The sequence below is a fragment of the Sus scrofa genome, chromosome 13 (genome assembly GCF_054392235.1).
Source record: "Sus scrofa isolate SSC_HxYL_T2T_F1_AM1 chromosome 13, Sscrofa_HxYL_maternal_Yorkshire_Landrace_v2.0, whole genome shotgun sequence".
Lineage (NCBI taxonomy): Eukaryota > Metazoa > Chordata > Mammalia > Artiodactyla > Suidae > Sus > Sus scrofa.
In genome coordinates this window covers 104,912,221-104,933,519 of record NC_139395.1, presented here as the reverse complement: position 1 = coordinate 104,933,519, position 21,299 = coordinate 104,912,221, and the positions used below count along the sequence as shown (strand labels likewise).

The 21,299-nt window shown below is 37.9% G+C and overlaps 1 protein-coding gene and 1 long non-coding RNA gene across 5 annotated transcripts in view; one reads left to right on the top strand and one right to left on the bottom strand.

Annotated features, from left to right (window-relative positions):
- Nucleotides 1-680: 680 nt before the first annotated feature.
- LOC146397533 (uncharacterized) lies at nucleotides 681-13,592 on the top strand. Its single transcript, XR_014824201.1, has 3 exons — nucleotides 681-723; nucleotides 2,558-2,621; nucleotides 9,897-13,592. It is a non-coding gene; the product is annotated as an uncharacterized LOC146397533 (long non-coding RNA).
- RNF13 (ring finger protein 13) overlaps nucleotides 2,842-21,299 on the bottom strand; it is a 140,740-nt gene continuing 122,282 nt past the window's right edge. For all 4 annotated transcript variants that reach the window (XM_084990059.1, XM_003358608.6, XM_084990060.1 and 1 more), the window contains 2 exons: nucleotides 4,554-4,634; nucleotides 2,842-4,267 (listed from right to left, as the gene is read on the bottom strand). In XM_084990059.1, the coding sequence (XP_084846185.1) occupies nucleotides 3,903-4,267; nucleotides 4,554-4,634 (446 nt within the window). In that variant the 3' untranslated portion in view covers nucleotides 2,842-3,902. The remainder of the gene's footprint in view (nucleotides 4,268-4,553; nucleotides 4,635-21,299) is intronic.

Below are 21,299 nucleotides of genomic sequence, written 5' to 3'. Positions count from 1 at the left end.
TTAAAAATGGCTTATAGTCATTTTAGGCTCATCTTTAGGTTTATGAGGTGAAAATTGACTTATCCACTAGAAATTAAATATTTTTCTCCTGTTGCTGGTCTCTTGGTGGGAAATGGTGAGCAGTATGGGGCCCAGTACCAAGAAGGATTTCTGCATTGTGGATTCTTCTGTGTTGAACTGTCAAATGACTTGTTTTGATTTGGAGGCGATATTGGTAGACTGAAGTCAGCCATCTGGGACTCTCTCACAAGAGAAAAGACATTCCTTAGACAGCGTGAGAGATAACTGGGATGTTTTGCAGTTTCTGGCTTTGGAGTGACATGTTAACCATGACTATGTAATAATCGAGTTTAATCCCAGAGGTCACATATTCCCTGAAATGTACTGAAGTTTAGTAAATATGTTTAGTACTATTTAGAAAAATCATGAACTGTCAAGCAGAAGCTCCAAGTTCAAAAGTTGGGTCTAAGCAGTACTGGGGAGCTGGTTATAATGCAGATTCTGGGCTCTGGAGTTCTACACTGGAGATGAAAATTCCAGATGTCCCTTTAGAAACAATCACTAGGTTGGTCTCATTCATTTTTAGTGGACTGTATTTGGTGCTACCCTTTGAAGAAAGTGGGTTAGGGGATGGGAGTCACTCTCTTTGCCTCACTAACTAAAATTTCTTTCTTTGACAGTGTTGTCAGTTCTGAATTTGATTGTTCATACAGGGATGTAAAGGTATGGAAGATATGGAATTTGGGGCTACTTTGATAATCGGGCATTCCTTAGTATTGTAAAACAATAGTAAATACTTCTTGACCTGTTAAAATCCCTGTTAGGAACAAAAAGTCAAATGAAAATTTGGTGGCTGTGTTGTGATGATTTATGATTTTATGGCAACTAATTAGAAAGCAGTGACGAGACTTGGGAGAAACCCTTATTGAATAAACCTATAAATAGGTGAAGGGATATGTATATAATATGCTGGAGGTGTAAGTAGGGCAGTAGAAGACAGCTGAGGGCACATGTATCACTAAAATAATGAATTAAACTGGTCGGTGGCCCCTTTCCCACAATTTGATTAGAAAAACACTTATGAAAACATATACCTGTGTTTTTGTTTTGTACTTAGTTCTAGGAATTTAACCTAAGGAAATGGAGCTATACAGATTTGCAGAGCAGAATGTCACTTCCACAGTATTAATCAGAATAACTAAACTTGGAAAACTACAAGATTTAACTTTCAGGGTTATGGGTTGAATAAATGACCATATGCACGTCCAGAAGATAAAACTCTCATTGAATTACGTAAGAAAATGCTCCCCAATAAATATGAATATGTAAATAGTATAAATACAGTATATATCTTACATATGTATTTATGAAGGCAAGATATAAAGGTAAATTTTTCTTTGGGGTAAGTTTCCAGATGACTATACTTTTACAATCAGAAAATTTAAATTAGGAAGATTTTTTAATAGAAATGGACTTCAATTTTACTCCGTGTCCTATTAAAAAAAAGCTGTAGAGTTATACCATAGAGAAATTATAAAAGATTTCAAATGACTATTAGAATTAATAACAATCCTAGATTGTGCTGTTGTTAAGTATATGTATTTTTAACAACTAAAAGTAACAATCTGAACTTTCAAAAAATAAATACTTTTGCCTGATTAAAAACTCCTAACTTAAATTTGAAGGAACCAAGTCCTTGATCTAAACTGTGGATTAAGGATTGAGGGAATACGACATCAAATACACATTACAGTTACTTTTAACTTTTTCCCTTTAAAAAAATTTTGTATTTTAGGTATGATGTTTTTATTATCTACTTTAACAGTTATAAAAGCCATTACTTGTTGTATATTTATTGCCAAGAACTGAGCTCAGTGTTTTGTCCTCACCCCCCTGCCCCTAGGATAAATGAAATTACACCAATGACAAACAGGTTTAGAAAAGTTAGACTTACAAAAGTCAAATTCCATAGCTTTGCTTAACTACCATTATAAGCTGATCTTCTGTTTCTCAGGTCTGTACGTATTCCTATGGTGTGAGGTGGGAGTGGGAGAGTGATGAATTCAACCTTTTATTTTCTTAAGTGGAAATACCCATTTTTTTGTTGTTGCTTAAAGGAATTTTTTAAAAAACCACTTCAGAAAAGTGAAATTTCCCCAAATGGTATTCTTTTTTTTTTTTTTTTTGCCTTTTCCAGGGCCACGCACGTGGCATATGGAGGTTCCCAGGCTAGGGGTCTAATTGGAGCTGTAGCCACCGGCCTATACCACAGTCACAGCAACGTGGGATCCGAGCCACATCTGTGACCTACACCACAGCTCACGGCAATGCTGGATCTTTAATCCACTGATCAAGGCCAGGGATCGAACCTGCAACCTCATGGTTCCTAGTCAGATTCGTTAACCACTGGGCCACGACGGGAACTCCTGGTGTTCTATTTCTTTTAAATAGCTGCTTTTTTTTTTTCTTTTTACAACAAAAGGTTAATATATCTAGTATGCTTTACTATTTTCTAATATGCTTCTGTTTACTAACAATTTCCCATCAATACATATAGGTCCAAGATATTTATCCTTTCAAGACAATACAGCAGTCTAAGGATTTACCATAATTCCAAGAAGGTACCATAATGTTCACTATTATTGGAATGATTTGTGCTGCAGTTTTAACTTTTGGGGGGATTACCTAATAGCTTGTGAGCAGTCAGTTCCTTTGTATAAAATCCTAAGGTGATGTGTTTTATCTAAATTGCTTTCATCATCATACCTTTAAAAAGCACTGGGCATATAAAGATAAGGTTAATATGGTTAATACTATAGCAGAACAAATATTTGCCAGTTCTTAAAGTGGAAAATGTGTTTATTAACATTCAAACTCCCTTCATACAAGGCCATATAAAAATTCTTAGCATTTCGATTATACATAAAGTCTATATTTTCTACATAGTTACAATAATGTATAATTTAGCTTTTCATAATACATTGTTTAAATACATCATTAGTTCTGTTAAACATAAGCAGTATTTTCAAATCAATACTTGAACAGTTTCCTCTGTACATAGTTTAGCAGGGCTTATTAGCATAAGATGCTCTTTATTAAGAGGTATATGATCTGAGTATTAACAATTGCCAAAGTATAGTATTTTTACACAGCATCTTTTTGCTTTGATCACAACACAAAATCTTTTAGGATACTGAAGTTCAGTTAAGTCCAGAGACATTACTTTAGCTGATGAATCAAATTCATACATAACACTATAGTAGTAAAAACCTTAAAAAAAAAAAAAAAAAAAAAAAAAAAAAAACCTTTTGAAATCTGCCCTAGTACACACCATTCCTATCAAGATAAGACTGCTTGGAAATAGGAAAAAGACAGCTTTGAGTTTCCTTCTGGTTCTGATAGGAAGAAAAATGCTAAATTACCTTGTTACTTCTCACTAATGATGGCAATTTTGGGAAATACCAGAACAAGCCTATTCCAGCTCAACCACTCTAGGTAACTTTATGGGGATGGGAGTTGGCCTGTTAGTTCATGCTAGGTGGTCACAGCACTGGCCTTGTGTATAAAAACATGAAACACTTGCATACTGTGATGTAGGTCTTAATTGCAAGCTATACTGAGGAATTTTTTTTTTTTTAATGTTTTGGCTATATTCATTCCAAAAGAAGAGTTGATTTGATGCTTGAGTTACAGCACCAGTCTATTATTAGTTATCAGTGAAATGAAGTACACTCCTGCAGATAAATACCAGATGAAAAAAAACTGTTTCAGTAATCTGATTAAACTGTAGAATACTAGAAAATAAGTTATTTCTACAGAAATCTCTGAAGGGAGCAAAAAAATCAAACTATATGCCTAAATAAACACCTTAAAGGGAAATAAAACCCAATACCCTCTGAAGGTCAAACAGTATTTGCTATGTTGTAATCCCGTTCACCATTAGGCTGCAGCTGGACCACAACACTATGTTCATTGATTTCATTTTCTGCGTCACTACTGTCGGTATCTTCATTGTCATCTTCCTCATAGTCTGAAGATTCTGTCATGTTCGGATGTGAGCGGGATTCAGACAAAGCCCCAAATGACTGGGTGCTGACAGAAGCCAAAGGTCTAAGTAAAGGGGTGTGTTCTGACACTTCATTTTCTTCTTGACTACTATCTGTGTCAGAGTCTGAATCACCTTGAGAAGGTACAACTTTTTGCTTGCAGACCGGACAGGTTTTTTTGGTTTTAGTTAGCCAAGGATCTACACACTTGCAATGATAAGCTGTTGAAGCAAAATATATATCTTTTAGGTAGTATATGGTGGTGGAGAACAGTATTTTTAATCTCTTGCCATGTTTATTCATGATTTTCTAATGATACACATCATATAGGGACAAGAGAAGAAGAGTTTGTAAATTTTTATAAATACATCTCCATCCTTTAATGAGACCACTAATAAGTACAGGGCCTGGCTTACGATGTGCTAATAACTATTTTCTGTCTCTCTAATGCTGAACGTTGAAGTATAAATTATACATAAATTCAAAGCAGTATGTAATTATTCATACCATGGGAACAGGGAAGGATTCTGAGCTTGTCTCCATCTTCATATTCATCCAAACAAATGGCACATACATCATACTCATCTCCTATGATAGAAAATAGTGAATAAAAATTAAAACATAAAGGGAAGTATTCATAACTTTTCAAACTTTTCAGGTTCTTCCTCAGTTACTTTAAATGCCTTCTGATTTACCTATCTTTAAGTGATACTTTTTGTTTTCTCAGGTCAGGAAGCTGCTTCAAGTTTAGGAACCTAAAGTTTTAATTTTAAATAATTAGCCTTTTACCTAAAATAAGATATTAAAAATGGATATCAAATTACTTTGATCACCTCTGCAATTTTTTATAGAATAATTCCATTTTTTGTAACTATTCAAATGCTAGTTTTGAAATAATTTATGCCAAAGATCATAAGATTTCACTATTTAGATTTTTCGAGGTCTCTTGAGTCATTTAAGTAAAAATGGAAATTGTTCGAACATACTCAAATTTTTAAAACTATATTAGTGAATAAAAACATTTGGAATGAGACATACTGAGCTTCAGATCTCCTCCAGCATTTACTAGTTCTGTGGTGCTTGGCAAGTTGTTTTAGCCTTTGACACCTAGTTCTTTTATTGGTAGAAAGATTCTATCTACCTCGGAGTTGTGAGGATAAAATGAGATAAAGGGCCATGCATGTAGGTATTCATTAAATGGTGTTTGTCAATATCACTGCCTTTTTAATTACTTGTTGTTGAACTTATCACCTTTATAATTATGTAAGTTTATTAATTCATAGCCTTTTTGGAATTGAAATGTAGTTATAAATTTTTAAAGGAACTAGCACTTTTATATACAGCAGCTTTTTAAATGAGTTGCAGTGACTTTCTCTGTATTGGTAATAACCATTGTGACTGCTTGAATTCAGTGTTTCCATCAAATGTATATGTTAGGTTAGAAACTTACAAAAATGTCAGAGAACAAAAGACAGTTGAGGTCACTGCCTATACCACATATAGGGCAACCACACTGGGAGGCATGTCAGAAATAAAGCCATTGTGGGAGTTCCTGTTGTGGCGCAGCAGAAACAAATCTCACTAGTATCCATGAGGATGTGGGTTTCATCCTGGCCTTGCTTAGTGGGTCAGGGATCCCATGTTGCTGTGGCTGTAGTGTAGGCCTGCAGCTGTAGCTCAGATTGGACCCCTAGCCTGGGAACTTCCATATGTCGCAGGTGCAGCCCTAAAAAAAGCACACACACCAAAAAAAGAAGAAATAAAGCCATTGTCTGGATAGGCTGGATGAACATAACACATGAAGAAAGAAATAACAGTTCTATTGAAACAACCCCTTTAACATCCTGTAGTCATTTAAAGTAGCATATTTAGGAGTCCTAAGTAAAAAGCTTTAATGAAAATAACAATTTTTGTTCAGTATCTTGAATTTGGTTACTATACATGCTATCACCTATCAAATACATTCTGTAACAAATAATGAAGAACTGTGTTTAGAACCTCACGTGGGGGAGTTCCCGTGGTGGCGCAGTGGTTAACGAATCCGACTAGGAACCGTGAGGTTGCGGGTTCGGTCCCTGCCCTTGCTCAGTGGGTTAACGATCCGGCGTTGCCGTGAGCTGTGGTGTAGGTTGCAGACGCGGCTCGGATCCCGCGTTGCTGTGGCTCTGGCGTAGGCCAGTGGCTACATCTCCGATTCGACCCCTAGCCTGGGAACCTCCATGTGCCTCGGGAGCGGCCCAAAGAAATAGCAAAAAGACAAAAAACAAACAAAACTATTACAATGCTAAAGGACTCCTACATATCTGTAATCATCTGTAATTACACAGTTGATCCAATTATCTGGACTTTGAGGACAGTTTAAATATATTAAGCAATTTAATCATGCTGCTCTCTCATACAAATCAAACTTTCAGTCTTACGACTTTGTGAAAATGCCCATTAAAAAAGATTTAGTTAATGTAACTGAATAGGACCAGACTGGTCCAAAGCTGTGCCACAGCTCTAAGCCTTATTTTATTAAGGTAGGGAAGTTATCTTGCATTATTCAAGTGGGCCCAATATAATCACAAGGGTCCCTGAGAGACTAAGGAGGCAGAAAAGTTCAGAATCAGGGAAAGACAGTGTTACTGGCTTTGAAGACTGAGGAAAGAGGGTCACAAGCCAAAGAACATGGTGGCCTCTAGAAGCTGGAAAAGATGAGGAAGTAGATTCTTGCCCCTAGAGCCTCCAGAAAAGAATGCAGCCCTGCTGAAATCTTGATTTTAGCTCGGTGAGACCTTTGGACTAACCTATGGTGCTGTAGGATAATAAATTTGTGTTGTTTTAAGCCATGGAAGTTTGTGGTAATTTGTCATCAAAGCAACAGATGAATATAAGTAGTATCTGGGTTAGCCTAAACATATGGAACATATGGAATGGGTGCTTTACTTTTGTAAATTATCTTGTTTCAAGCAGTAGGTTTATTTTGATCTTCCACAGATTAAGCCACTGCACTTACTTTAAAGATAACAGATCAAGATTCAAAGGTATAAAATTTGTGATCATGGACCAAGATTCAAAGGTATATAATTTGTGATCATGGACCAGGCTGGAGCCAGGTGCTCTGTAGAGAATTAACCCCCACTGCCTTGGACTTAAGATGAAATAGTAAAAATAAAGCATGTGTTAGAATGCCTGGGGTTCTCATCCTGATCACTTTACATATTGGCTCTGTAACCTCGTGCAAAACACCATTTTTTCGTTTTAGTACCCTCAAAGGCAAAATAAAACTATTAACATATCTATGTTTTAGGATTGTTGTGGATTAAAGGAGAATGCAAGTAGAGTACTTGACATAGTGTTTGGCATATACAGTACCTCTTAGCCCATCTCCATCCGATAAAACTGGCCCCATATGCATACTGGCTAGTAACATGGTATAGTGAAGGCAAGGAGGCCCTCCAACAGCCCCACGTTCTTCTGTTAGTGGCAAAAATCTAGTGGCAATGGTCAGAGAACCTGTTGGCTGTACTCAGAGTGATGATGTAATTTAAGTATTTAGCAGCCCTTGAACTGAGTGTTTCCTGCTGCAGCTGCAATGTTATCAAATGAGGTATGGGTGAGAAATCTAAAAGACTGGACAAACATTTATCATAAAAGCAAGAAGAAGAATCAATTTTTTGCTTCATTTAAAAATACATAAAACTAAAAATGGTCAGAATTTTCACTGTGGCTTAGTGGGTTAAGAACCCAATTAGTATCCATGAGGATGTGGGTTCGATTCCATGTGCAGCTTGGATGTGGTGTGGCTGTGGTGTAGGCTGGGAACTTCTATATGCTATGGAAGCTTGAATTCCACCCCTAGCCTGGAGGTTTCCATATGCTATGAGTGTGACACTAAAAAGACCCCCCCCCCCCCAAAAAAAGGCAGAAAACATGACAACTTAGAAATCCAGTCTGTGGATTCATGTTCAAGGCAGTGGCCCAACATCATTGTTGAGTAGTTTTATATTGATGTTCAAGATAAGGCATTTATATGTATTTTTAAAAATAATTTATAACTCCAGATTTAAAAAACTAACCAATTTGTCCAGTGGTTCTGGTAGTATAAGAGGAGTATAGCAAGTGCTAATAAATGTTAGTTTTGTTACTATCAGCACCATTCTAGAAAGTTTTATGGCTTATTATAAACCAGTGGTTCTCAAGCGGGGACTGTTTTGCCTCCCAGGGACACTGGGTGATATTTGGAGACATTCTTGATTTTCACAACTGGGAGTTGGTGCTGTTGGCATCCAGTAGGCCAGGGATGGATTCCAGTAAACATCCTACAATGCTGTACACATCTCCTCAAAGAACTTTGCCATCTAAAATGCCAATAGTGATAAGGTTGAGAAAACCCAGTATAAAAACTTCTGGGAGAGTTCCTGCTGTGGCACAACAGGATCGATGGTGTCCCTGCAATGGCAGGCATGCAGGGGAGGTTATGAATCCAGCATTGCCACAACTGTGGCGTTAAGTTCCACCTGCAGCTGGGATCTGATCCCTGGCCCAGGGAACTTCCATATGCCACTGGTGCGGCCAAAAAAGGGTAAAAAAACAACAACAAAAAACCTAACACAGCTTTTGCTAATTCACTAGTGGATTGATGTTCAGAAGCTGCAGGAGGAGTGAGATTCATGTTTGTTCTGTGCAACAATATGGAAACGCTTCTATCTGGAATGTTACTCATGTTATTGTTACTTGAATAATGTTTCACAAAATTTTTGTGAGGACACTTGTAAAGTCTCATCAATCTAGGAATGTTATGTAATATATAGGTAGAACTTTTGATTTTCCCCTCTAAACCTATTCCTCCCTAGTTTTTCCCCAAAACCTTGGGTCATAAGGTACAGCAGAGCCATTGACCCTTCAGAATAGGAATCACACAGGACTGAAGGCAGCCACTGGCATTGGCATGAATGGATTATCAGGACTAGGCATATCCTTGATGCTTCTTTCCCTTAGAATTTACAGTCCTGTAAACTTTTATCTATAAAATATCCTCAATCTGTCCCCTTCTCTATCAATTAAGCTGGCCAGTTGCCTGGATTATTCTAAGAGCCTTTTCTGTTCCTGCCACCCCTTCCTGCCCCATGTAGTTTTTCTCCATAGCAGCCAGGGTGATTCTTCTTCTTTTTTTTTTTTTTTTGGTCTTTTTAGGGCTATAACTGCAGCACATGCAAGTTCCCTGGTTAGGGGTCAAATCAGAGCTGCAGCTTACCGGTTTTTGCCACAGCCAAAGCAACATGCGATCTGAGCTACATCTGCGACCTACACCACAGCTCACAGCACACTGGATCCTTAACCCACTGAGGGAAGCCAGAGATGGAACCTGCATCCTCAAGGCTGAGCCACAATAGCAACTCCCTAGGGTAATTTTTTAAAAAACATCAATCACATCAGCCCCATTTCTGAACTCCTTGTCACAGTTTCATATGGCTCAATATCATCTGATACACAGATCACCCCCCTCGTCTCACACGAGTCTGCTCCCTTTCACTCATGCTTCAGCCACACTGGCCACTTTTGTCTTGAACAAACTAATATGAAAGGTTGGGGACCTACATTTAGCCATGTTACAGTAAACATCTGGACATAAAACTAAGTATAGAAAGATCGCTGTTTCAAAAGATAACTAAAAAACTGGTTTGTCATTGATGAAATGAAAAGACAACTACAGACTGGGGAAAAATATTTGCAAATGATACAGTTGATAAGGAGTTGATCTAAAATACATAAAAAGCTTATATAACTTAGCATCAAAATACAACACAATTAAAAAATGGGCAGAAGACTGGAATAGATGGTCTCTCTTTTTTTTTTTTTTTCCAGAAAAGGCACACAGATGACCAGCAGGCACATGAAAAAATGCTCAATATCACTAGTCAAATGCAAATGAAAACCCCAATGAGATATCACTGCACACCTGTCAGAATGGCTATCATCAAAAAGACCACAAGTAACAAATGCAAAGTTGCGAAGAAAAGAGAACCCTCTTATACTGTTAGTAGGACTGTAAATTGGTACAGCCACTGTGGAAAACAGTACAGAGGTCCCTCAAAAAACTGCAAATAGAACTTACCAAGTGATCCAGCAATTCCACTCCTGGGTGGGTGGGTGGGTGTGTGTGTATGAAGAAAACAGAAACACCAATTTGAAGAGTGTTGAAAAGATATATGCACCTCATGTTTGTGGCAGCATTATTTACAATAGCCAAGATATGGAAGCAACCTAAGTGTCCATCAACAAGTGAATGAATAAAGATGTGTGTGTATATACATATACAACAGAATATCACTTAAAAAAATCAAAGTCTGGAGTCCCCTGGTGACCTAGTGGTTAAGGATTCAGAATTGTCACTGCTGTGGCTTGGGTTTGATCCCTGGCTTGAAAACTTTGACATGCTGTGGGTGTGGCCAAAAAAAATTTTTGCTATTTGCAACAACATGGATGACTTGGAAGGATGCTTAGTGCACTAAGTCAAACGGAGTAAGACACTGTATGTTATCACTTACATGTGGAGCCTAAAAAAATTAACTTGTAAATGTAACAAAAATCCCCCAAACCAGACTCAGAGAACAAACTAGTGGTTACTGGTGGTGAGAGGTAAGGGGGAGGGACAAAATTGGGTGAAAGGATTAAAAAGTACAAACTACTAAGTATAAAATAAGCTCCAACACTGAGAATATAGCCAATATTTTATAACTAATGGAGAATAACACCTTTAAAACTTGAGTATACATCTGAAATTTATATTGTAAATCAACTATACATCAAAAAAAGCTAGTTTTAAGTAAACTATTCAGTCTATATAAACTGATGCAAAGCTTAATTGTATTTTATGACAAACTAGCCTGCCTTAAGTCAACCAGAATAGATTTCCTCAAAGTAAAAGACTGAACATTCAGGCTAAAAACATACCATTTTCAAGAGAGAAAAGGACTTAATATACATTTTAAATAATCTGCACAGGGAAGATACACTATTGGATTAATGGGCTTCAAATAAAAAATTACTGTTCTTGTAAATGCTTTGCCACTTTCTCCCTGCTTTGCCAGTAAAGAAAATGGCAGCTCTTTCTAGCAAATAAAAATAAACGAGTCTCATTTTCTGTTTTCCTCTCCTCCATACCAGTTCCCAAGAAATCTGAACAAAAGACAACAGGATAAAATATTTTGTAAAAGAGATTTGCTTGAGAGTTCTAATACTTACTTTTAAGGTTAAGCAGTTAAACATAGTAATAAAAAATAAGCATGTTTTCATGAAATAAAATTAAAGCAAATAATTCCCCACTTTCATGTAATCTGCTATAAAATGTTATACCGCTTTTTTCTAATATCTGAAATAAAATCTTTCTCCTAAAATCTCAATGATTAAGATATTAAAGAAAAATATCTAGTAACTTAAAACTTCAAATATAAACATCCCCCCCCACACACTTTTTTTGGTCATTTACATCTCAGGGATCTGGCTCCTTCGCAGTAATGGAGTAGGGGAGGCAGCTCCTATGGAAACAGCCTTAAATGCTTAGTTGGGGGACTACTAAGTGAAGACGTAAGGATTTTTCACCTGCTGTGAAACATGGTATGTGGTAACCAGTCCTTACGGTTGCAGACTTGGAGAAATGCATTAACTAAATGATACAGGAAACTCATGAAACCACAGTTTCAATTAAAGAGCTACTTTTGAGAACAATAGTAAGTAATGAAGAAATTTATAAGGAAGTTGGCTGCTTCCAAGGCAAGAAAATAACTAAAATGCCATTACTATTTTATATATGCTAAAAATGGCTAAATCAATATTTAAAACATTTAAATATTAATCAGAACAAACATTTCTGAATAAGTTGCAAAGATGAAAATCAATAAATCGGGAAGATTTAAGATGATCGTGTCCCCACAGTCTGGTAAATGTATGAGAGTGCCGACCAATCTTTACAGATGTTTTATTTTGGCCAGGGCCTCAAGTTGCTCATTTCTGTGGGTTTGATTACAGACCATGCCTATGGAAGATTTCCAAATGCCACAAATCCTTTTTGGTTTGTTGGCAAATGTTTCCAAAATATTACAGATTCTCCTAACATTAACATTTCTACTATATTCTAAACCTATAAGAGTTCTTTTAGGACTTAATTGTTTGGTGCTATGACTCACTGGAGGGATGAGTACCCACGGAATTATTCTGCACGTTCCTTCATTCTTTGAGTCATTTAATAGTTGCACCTAAAACTATGAAAAAAATTGCATGCATGGTCTAAATCATTATGCTGTATTGTCTTGCAGCATATGTATTTAGGATCTCACATTTAAATAATCCCCTTTGATTCACAGTGTAAAAAGGGTAAGAGGTTAAGAAATCATCTTAAGCAGTCATTTATTAGAAACTAAAACATTTCTAATCTGTAAATAAATAAATAACCACAATATCGGAGTTCCCATTGTGGCTCAGTGGTTAACGAATCCAACTAAGAACCATGAGGTTGTGGGTACGATCCCTGGCCTTGCTCAGTGGATTAAGGATCCGGCATTGCCGTGAGCTGTGGTGTAGGTTACAGACTTGGTTCGGATCCCGCGTTGCTGTGGCTCTGGCATAGGCCAGCGCTACAACTCTGATTAGACCCCTAGCCTGGGAACCTCCAAATGCCTCGGGAGTGGCCCTAGAAAAGGCAAAAAGACCAAAACAAAAAAAAAGTGAACAGCTTCAGGTACACCTGGGGTTTAAAGTGGAAAAGGCAATGGTCCTACATTATTTTTGCATAAAGGAGAATTCCTTCTAGATGACCTCTGCCTGTTGCCTAAACTGAGCTAGTTTTCATTATGACTCAATGTAGCAAAGGTGACTATAAAATTTCCTCCCAGAAAGTATATACAAGTTTGATAAGAAAATACCAAGATAGCAAAGGAAATATGAGCAAAGAACAAGACAGTTTACAAAGGCAGAAATATAAAGTTAATTTACTTCGTTAATGTAGAATATGATGAAATGAGTATTCCCATATACTGCTTGTAGACTTGAACCTTCAGGAATTTTTTTTCTCTTTTCTCAAAAACGTTCTTTCTCTTTGACATAGTGAGTTGAAGAGGACAGGATAAGTGCAGGTGGGGGTGGGGGTGGGAAGAGCAGGATGAGAGGAGAAGAACGAGAAGGTTTACAGCTAGGAGGCAATTTTCAAATACATGGTAGTGACTGAAGAGGAGAGAGAGAGTAGGGTAGTATTTACAAGTGAAATGTTTGGACTCAAAGAGCCCTGCTACTTACCCTTACCTAGCATTGCCCCCTCAGGTAATTTACCTGACTTTTCTGAGTCTCATTTTCTTTATCTATAAAATGGCCATTCATGACAATACTTTTCTAATTGTGCTGCTGAGAATTAAATGAGATAATCCATGCAAAATATGTAGTTTCCTTTTATACTACATAATAGGTGTGTTATATGCTTATAAGATCTAAAATAGAAAATTATCACTTTTATTGAGTGCAATGCCCATTCCAATCTAGCTTAATCCCAATAAACTCATTTGTTATAAATTACAAATTTGATATAAGTGACTTCTTCAGTGAGAAATTAGTAGACTGAAGGTATGGTTCTCTAGCAATCAGAGCTACAGGCAAAAGATCAAGGTCAAGAGTGCCAGGATATGGAGTTCCCGTTGTAGCACAGCGGTTAGCGAATCCGACTAGGAACCATGAGGTTGCAGGTTCGATCCCTGGCCTTGCTCAGTGGGTTAAGGACCCAGCATTGCCGTGAGCTGTGGTGTAGGTTGCAGACCCAGCTCGGATCCTGTGTTGCTGTGGCTCTGGCGTAGGGTGGTGGCTATGGCTCCGATCAGACCCCTAGCCTGGGAACCTCCATATGCCATGGGAAGTGGCCCTAGAAAAGGCAAAAAGACAAAAAAAAAAAAAAAAAAAAGAGTGCCAGGATACAAAGCAACCTAAGGACCAACTCTCAATCCCCTTCAGTTCATCTCAAGACTGTAGTGCAGACCTTTGGGAGCTCTATTTCTGGGCATGAAATAATAAGATAGTTCATCTTAAGTAACTCAGGAATGTACCAATCTCTCAGGAGCCACAGCCATAACAATAACTTCTACCCAACTTGGAACTTCATTATTTTACTGCTTTGTGGCCATTATAAAAAGTATTCCTTTAGCAGACCAGGATATTCCCTTTTCAGATTTGCTTTTTAAGAGTAAATTCAGAACATTTTCTCCTGAAACAGTTCAACAAAGAACAAATATCAACTACCATTGGTTGGACTGAACTCTGGTTATAGATTCTTATTTTATGAGGAGACAGACTATGTCTTTTACTCACCATACATCCCTGGTGTTTAATACTGTGCTTGGTATATAGAGTAGGCTCCCAATAAGTATTTGCAGAATAGCAAATGCCACAAAGCATTTGTTCATTTCCTGATGGACAGTTGACAAGCATCTACCTGTCACCTGGAATCTGTCACATGGCCTCTCTCCATGCTTCACTGTCAGCCCCTAGTCTGTTCTCCATTCACCAGTGTAAGGGATCCTTTTCCACAGGAATCTTAGCATGTCATTTGTCCTCTCAAAATCCATCCAAGTTTTATGATGACACATTAAAATCACAAGTCCTTACTATGGCATGAATTAGTTCCTCATCTGTTTTCCTGATTTCATCTCTAATGCTCTCCCCTTAGACCACTATATATATTCTAGTCTCATGCTCTTTTTACTGTTCCCTGAATATATCGAATATACAGTCTCAAGGCCTCTGTACTTGCTGTTCCTTCTCTGCCTGCAATGTTCTCCCCATCCCCTCCCCCATCTGAATATTCACTTCATTTAAATCTCTGGTCAAAGTGTCCTCCTCAGAGATGCTTTTCCTGTCTTATCTAAAATAGCATCCTGTCCCCTACCCCATCACTCATCATTAGTTTTTCCTCATTGCACTTACTGCTTTGTGACTTTATTTACTGTTTTGTCTTTTTACCCCACTAAGCTCCACAAAGGTGAGAGTTTTTTCCTATTTTATTTATTGCTGTTTCCCTACCACCTAGAACAGTGCCTACCACACAGTAAAAATTTATTTAAGGAACATATGAATAACTACACAAGTTATTCCCAGGAAATCCTCACTTCTGCCTCCAACTGCTAATCAGACAACCTAATCAGTATATCTAAGTATAAAAAGCTAATAATGTGAATAAATTCTATGTAGATCCTCGCTGAGTCAAAGTGGCCTCAGATTTTACCATCCTACTGCAATGCTGAATGTGCCATCCAACTCTTACGACAACAAAAGAATATACAACAAAGTAGTGAAGATGCAGCAGGGAGAAAGCAAGAAGAAAGAGAATTCACACGGCATCTGGAAGGTACAGTATGGGAAAGACAGGCAGGTACCAGGTAAGCTGTAGGGTGACCTCACAGGACTTGGATCAAGATGACAGAGTAGGAGAACATGGAACTCACCTCCCCTCATGAACATATCAAAAATGTATCTACATGTGGAACAACTCTCACTGAAAACTAACTGGAACTGGCAGAAAGACTCCTGTACAACCAAGGCTGTAAGAAAGATCCACTTGGAACTGGGTAGGAAGGGAAGAGAAGGATCAGGTTTGGGGCCTGTGCCCCTGGGAAGGGACTCAAAAGAGGAGGGGTATTATATGGGTAGAGATCTTCTGTAAGGAGTGACCTATTCAAGCTGTACAGTGGATGCCCTGGCCCTGGAGTCTGCAAAGGGAAGATGAACCCTCTTAGGTGGTTGGAAGGTGAGTGGGACTAATAGGAGGGCTGTGGGAAGTCTGCACTCTGCTCAAGAGGAGCATGCCCCATTCCGAGCTGAACTAATGCTCCAGTGCTCCTTGCCTCATGTCACAGCCCCGGAATGGAGGAAAGGCTGCCATGAATGAGAAAAGAGCCTGACTGTGATGCTGCAGTGACTCAAATCTAAAGCAGTATTTGAGCACCCATTGCTGGCACTTAGATGGGTGACATGTCAGAGGCAGTCTGGATTTCTGATGGCAGCCTGACTGCCACAGCCCATGCTCCAGCCCTCACCAAGTGCTCATGCCAGCCCCTCTTGCTCTAGTGTTGCTCCCCTCTGGGGCAAGAGTACCTGTGCTGGGAGTGAGAATAGCTCATGCTTGAATAGAATTGAGCCAACTTGGCCCCGACCCTCAGGACTTCTGCTACAGCAACTTGGGACCTGACCCCACCCCCCACTGAGCAAAGGAGAAGCCCCCCTATCACACTTGGCTCCAGCCCTAGCTGCTCCATTTCCAGCCCCACCTTCTACTAAAGTGACAGCTGCCAGCACATCCTAAAGAAAAGCATGGCTTGTGTTCATGCCAAATCTAACTCTCCCACCAAAGCTACTGGGCAAACACAGACTTTACAGAGACACACCCACATAAGGACAAGACTTCAAGACTGTACCAGGTAATTCTTTCACCTAATTTCAAGAGACAGAGAAAGTTAAGCAAAATGAGAAGACAAAGGAATTTGTCTCAGTTGAAAGAGTAAGAACCTCTGAAAAAATAACCAATGATGCAGAAATAATTTTAATGCAAATTACCCAATCAGAATGGTAAAAAGAAAAACAAACTTAAAAAATGAAAATAATTTAAGGGATATCTGAAATAACATCAAGTGTATTGACATTCACATTATTAGAGCCCCTGAGGAGAAAAGAGAGAGGAGGGTCAAGAATGTATTTGATGAGATTTTGGCTGAGAACATCCCAAACTTGAAGAAGGAAACATATATCCATGTACAGGAAGCACCGAGGATCCCAAACAAGATGAACCCCAAAAGATTCACACCAAGACATATAATTAAAATGGCAAAAGCAAAAGATAAAGAGAGGGTTATAAAGGCAAAGAAAAACAGTCATATACAAGGGCACTCCCCATAAGATTATCAGCTGCTTCTTCTGCAGAAACTTTGCCAAAAGGGAGTGATATAATATATTCAAAGTGCTAAAAAGGAAAAACCTTCAACCAAGGATACTTAACCCAGCAAGATTGTCATTTAGATTTTAGGGAGAGTTAACTTCCCAGACAAGCAAAAACTAAATAAAAGAGTTTGTTAATACTACATCTACCCTAAAAGAAAAAGAAAGGCTATATCAAGAAGTAAGAAACTGAGAGCTCCCTGGTAGTCCAGTGGTTAGGAATCAAATCTTTCACCACTGTGGCCCAGGTCTGATCCCTGGTCTCAGAACTGAGGTCCCACATCAAGCCACTGCATACTGTGGCCAAAGGGAAAAAAAAAAAAAAAAAGAGAGAGTAAGGAACTACAGGAAAGTAAAAGTCCCGCTAGTAAAGCAAACATATAGTAAAGGCTGAGGATCAACCACTTAAATAAGCTAGTATGAAGATTAAAGTACACAAAATTGTAAAAGCAACTATAACTATGATAAACAGGAAGACATAAAATATGACATCAAAAACACAAAATTAGGAAAAGGGAAGTAAAAAAGTCTCTTAGAATGTGTCTGAACTTAAATAACTACCAGTTTCAAACAAATAGATATAGGTCAACATATATGAACTCCACATATAGTAACCATAAATCAAAACCCAAGAATATATACACAAAAACTAGAGAAAAAGGAACACAAGCATACCACTAAAGAAAATCATCAAACCACAAGAGAACAAACAAAAAGAAATAAACAGAGAAAAACTACAAAAACCATTGGAAAACAAGTAATAAAATGGCAATAAGTACATATCTATCATCAGTTATTTAAATGTCAATGGACCAAATGCTCCAATAAAAACACTGATTGTGGAGTTCCCATCGTGGTGCAGTGGTTAACGAATCCGACTAGGAACCATGAGGTTGAGGGTTTGGTCCCTGCCCTTGCTCAGTAAGTTAACGATCCGGTGTTGCTGTGAGCTGTGGTGTAGGTTGCAGATGCGGCTCAGATCCCACGTTGCTGTGGCTCTGGCGGAGGCCAGTGGCTACAGCTCCGATTCGATCCCTAGCCTGGGAACCTCCATATGCCGTGGGAGCGGCCCAAAGATATAGCAAAAAGACAAAAAAAAAAAAAAAAAAAACACTGATTGTATGTTTTGGGTGGCTGATTGGATTAAAAAATCAAGACACATCTATATGTTCCTTACAAGAGACTCAACTTAGAGCTAAGACACACAAAGTAATGAGATGGAAAAAGATATTTCCTGCAAATGGAAATGATAAGAAAACAGGGTAGCGGAGTTCCCGTCGTGGCGCAGTGGTTAATGAATCCGATTAGGAACCATGAGGTTGCGGGTTCGATCCCTGGCCTTGCTCAGTGGGTTAACGATCCGGCGTTGCCGTGAGCTGTGGTGTAGGTTGCAGATGCGGCTCGGATCCCGCGTTGCTGTGGCTCTGGCGTAGGCTGGTGGCTACAGCTCCGATTAGACCCTTGGCCTGGGAACCTCCATATGCCGCAGAAGTGGCCCAAAGAAATAGCAAAAAGACCAAAAAAAAAAAAAAAAAAAAGAAAAGAAAACAGGGTAGCAATACTTATATCAGACAAAACAGACTCTAAAATAAAATCTGTAACAAAAGACAAAAGCATTGTGTAATGATAAAAGGGTCAGTACAAGAAAAGGACATTATACTCAGCAGCCAACACAGGAACACCTAAGTACATTAAAAAAAAAAAAAAAATCTTAAGAGACCTAAAGGAAGAAATGAACAATATTACACCAATAGTTGGAGACTGTAACAAGCCAGTGACAGCAATGAACACATCCACACCCAAAATCAATATGGCAACAGTGGTCTTAAATGATGTAATATACTAATTAGATTTAATAAGTATTTATAGGACATCCCATCCCAAACCAGCAGAATACACATTCTTTCAAGTGCACATGGAATGTTCTCCAGGATAGATTACCGGCTAGGCCACAAAACATGTCTCAACAAACTTAAGAGGATGGAGTTTTCTTATGGCACAGCGGGTTAAGGCTCTGGCTTTGTCACTGCAGCGGCTTGGGATGCTACTGTGGCATGAATTTGATCCCTGACCCAGGAACTCTGACATGGCATGATGCAGCCAAAAATAAAAAATAAAAAAATAATTAAAAACTAAGCAGATAGAAATTACATTTAGCACTTTTCCTGACCACAATTGTGTGAAACTAGAAATCAATTAAGAAGAAAATTAGCAAAGGCACAAACACATGGAGACTAAACAACATGCTTCTAAAAAACCAATGGGTCAATTAAAAAACCAAAGAGGAAATAAAAATATCCTGAGACAAATATAAATGAAAACACAAGTTTACCAAATCTATGAGATGCAGTAAATGCAGTTTTAAGAGGGAAAAGTATCGTGATATAGGCCTATATCAAGAGACAAGAAATATCTCAAACAACTTAATTTTTCATTTAAAGGAATTAGAAAAAGAAGAACAAGTAAAGCCCAAAGTCAACACAAGGAAGGAAGTAACAATAAAGATTAGAGAGGAAAGAGAGAGAAGAAAAAAAAAAAAAAGATATAAAGAGAGGAGACTATCAATGAAACCAAGTACTAATTTTCTGATTAGATAATATTGACACACCTTTAGCCAGGCTCGGCAAAAAAAAAAAAAAAAAAAAAAAAAAAAAGATGACCCAAATAAAACAAAGTAAGAAATGAAAGAAGAGAAATAACAACTGATACCACAGATACACAACAAATTATAGGGAATACTATGACCAGTTATATGCCAATAAACTGTATAACCCAGAAGAAAAAGACACATTTCAAGAAATACACAACTTTCTAAAAACTGAATCATGAAGAAATAGACAATCTGAACAGACTGGCCACTAGTAGTAAAACTGAATTTGTAATTAAAAAAAACTTCCAGCAAATAAAAGTCCAAAACTGGACAGCTTCACAGAAGAATTATACCAAACATATATAGAAAAGAGCTAATACCGATACTTTTCAAACTATTCCAAAAAACTGAAGAGGACAGAACACTCTCAAATTCATTCTACAAGACCACCATCACCTCAATACCAAAACCAAAGACACTAGAAAAAGAAAATACAGACTAGTACCTTTGATAAATGTAAATGCAAAAATCCTTAACACAATACCAGCAAGTTGAATTCAACAGTATATGAAAAGAATCATACACCATGATTAAGTGGGACTTTTTCCAGGGATTCAAGGATGGTTTGATATTCACAAATCAATCAATATGATACACCACATTAACAAAAGGAAGGATAAGTCATGGCAATCAAAAGAAAAAGAAAAGGAACTTAAATTGGGAAAGAAGTAAAACTGTCACTGTTAGCAGATAACATGATACTATACACAGAAAAACCTAAAGATACTACCAGAAAACTATTAGAACTAATCAATGAATTCAGTAAAGTTGCAAGATACAAATTAATACACAGAAATCTATTGCATTCCAACACACAAACAATGAAATCAAGGAAACAAAGAGAAATCAAAGAAATAATTTCCATTTACCATTGCATCAAAGGAATAAATCAACCTAAGGAGGCAAAAGACCTTACTCTGAAAACAGTAACAAGCTGATGAAAGAAAATGAAGATGACACAAACAGATGGAAAGATATACAATGTTTTTGGATTGGAAGAATCAATATTCTCAAACTGGCTGTACTACCCAAGGCAATGTACAGATTCAATGCAATCCGTATAAAATTATCAGTAGTATTTTTCACATAACTAGAACAAAAAAAAAATTTTTTTTTGTCTTTTGAGGTCCACACCCACAGCATATGGAGGTTCCCAGGCTAGGGGTCAAATGGGAGCTGCTGCTGCCGGCCACAGCTAGTCATGCCAGATCCAAGCTGTGTCTGCGACCTACACCACAGCTCACAGCAACACTGGATCCTTAACCCACTGAGTGAGGCCAGGGATCAAACCCACAACCTCATGGTTCCTAGTCGGATTCATTTCCTCTGTGCCGTGATGGGAATGCAAAAAAATTTTAAATCTGTACAGAAACACAAAAGACTCTGAATAACCAAATAAATCCTGAGAAAGAAAAATGGAGCTGGAAGAATCAGGCTTCCTGACTTCAGACTACACTACAAAGCTACAGTCATCAAAACAGTATGGTACTTGCACAAAAACAGAAATATAGATCAATGAAACAGGATAGAAAGCCAGAAATCAACCTACACACCTACGGTCAGTTAATTTATGACAAAGGAGGCAAGAATGTACAATGGAGAAAAGACAGTCTCTTCAATAAAAGTGGTGCTGAAAAATTGGACAGCTACCT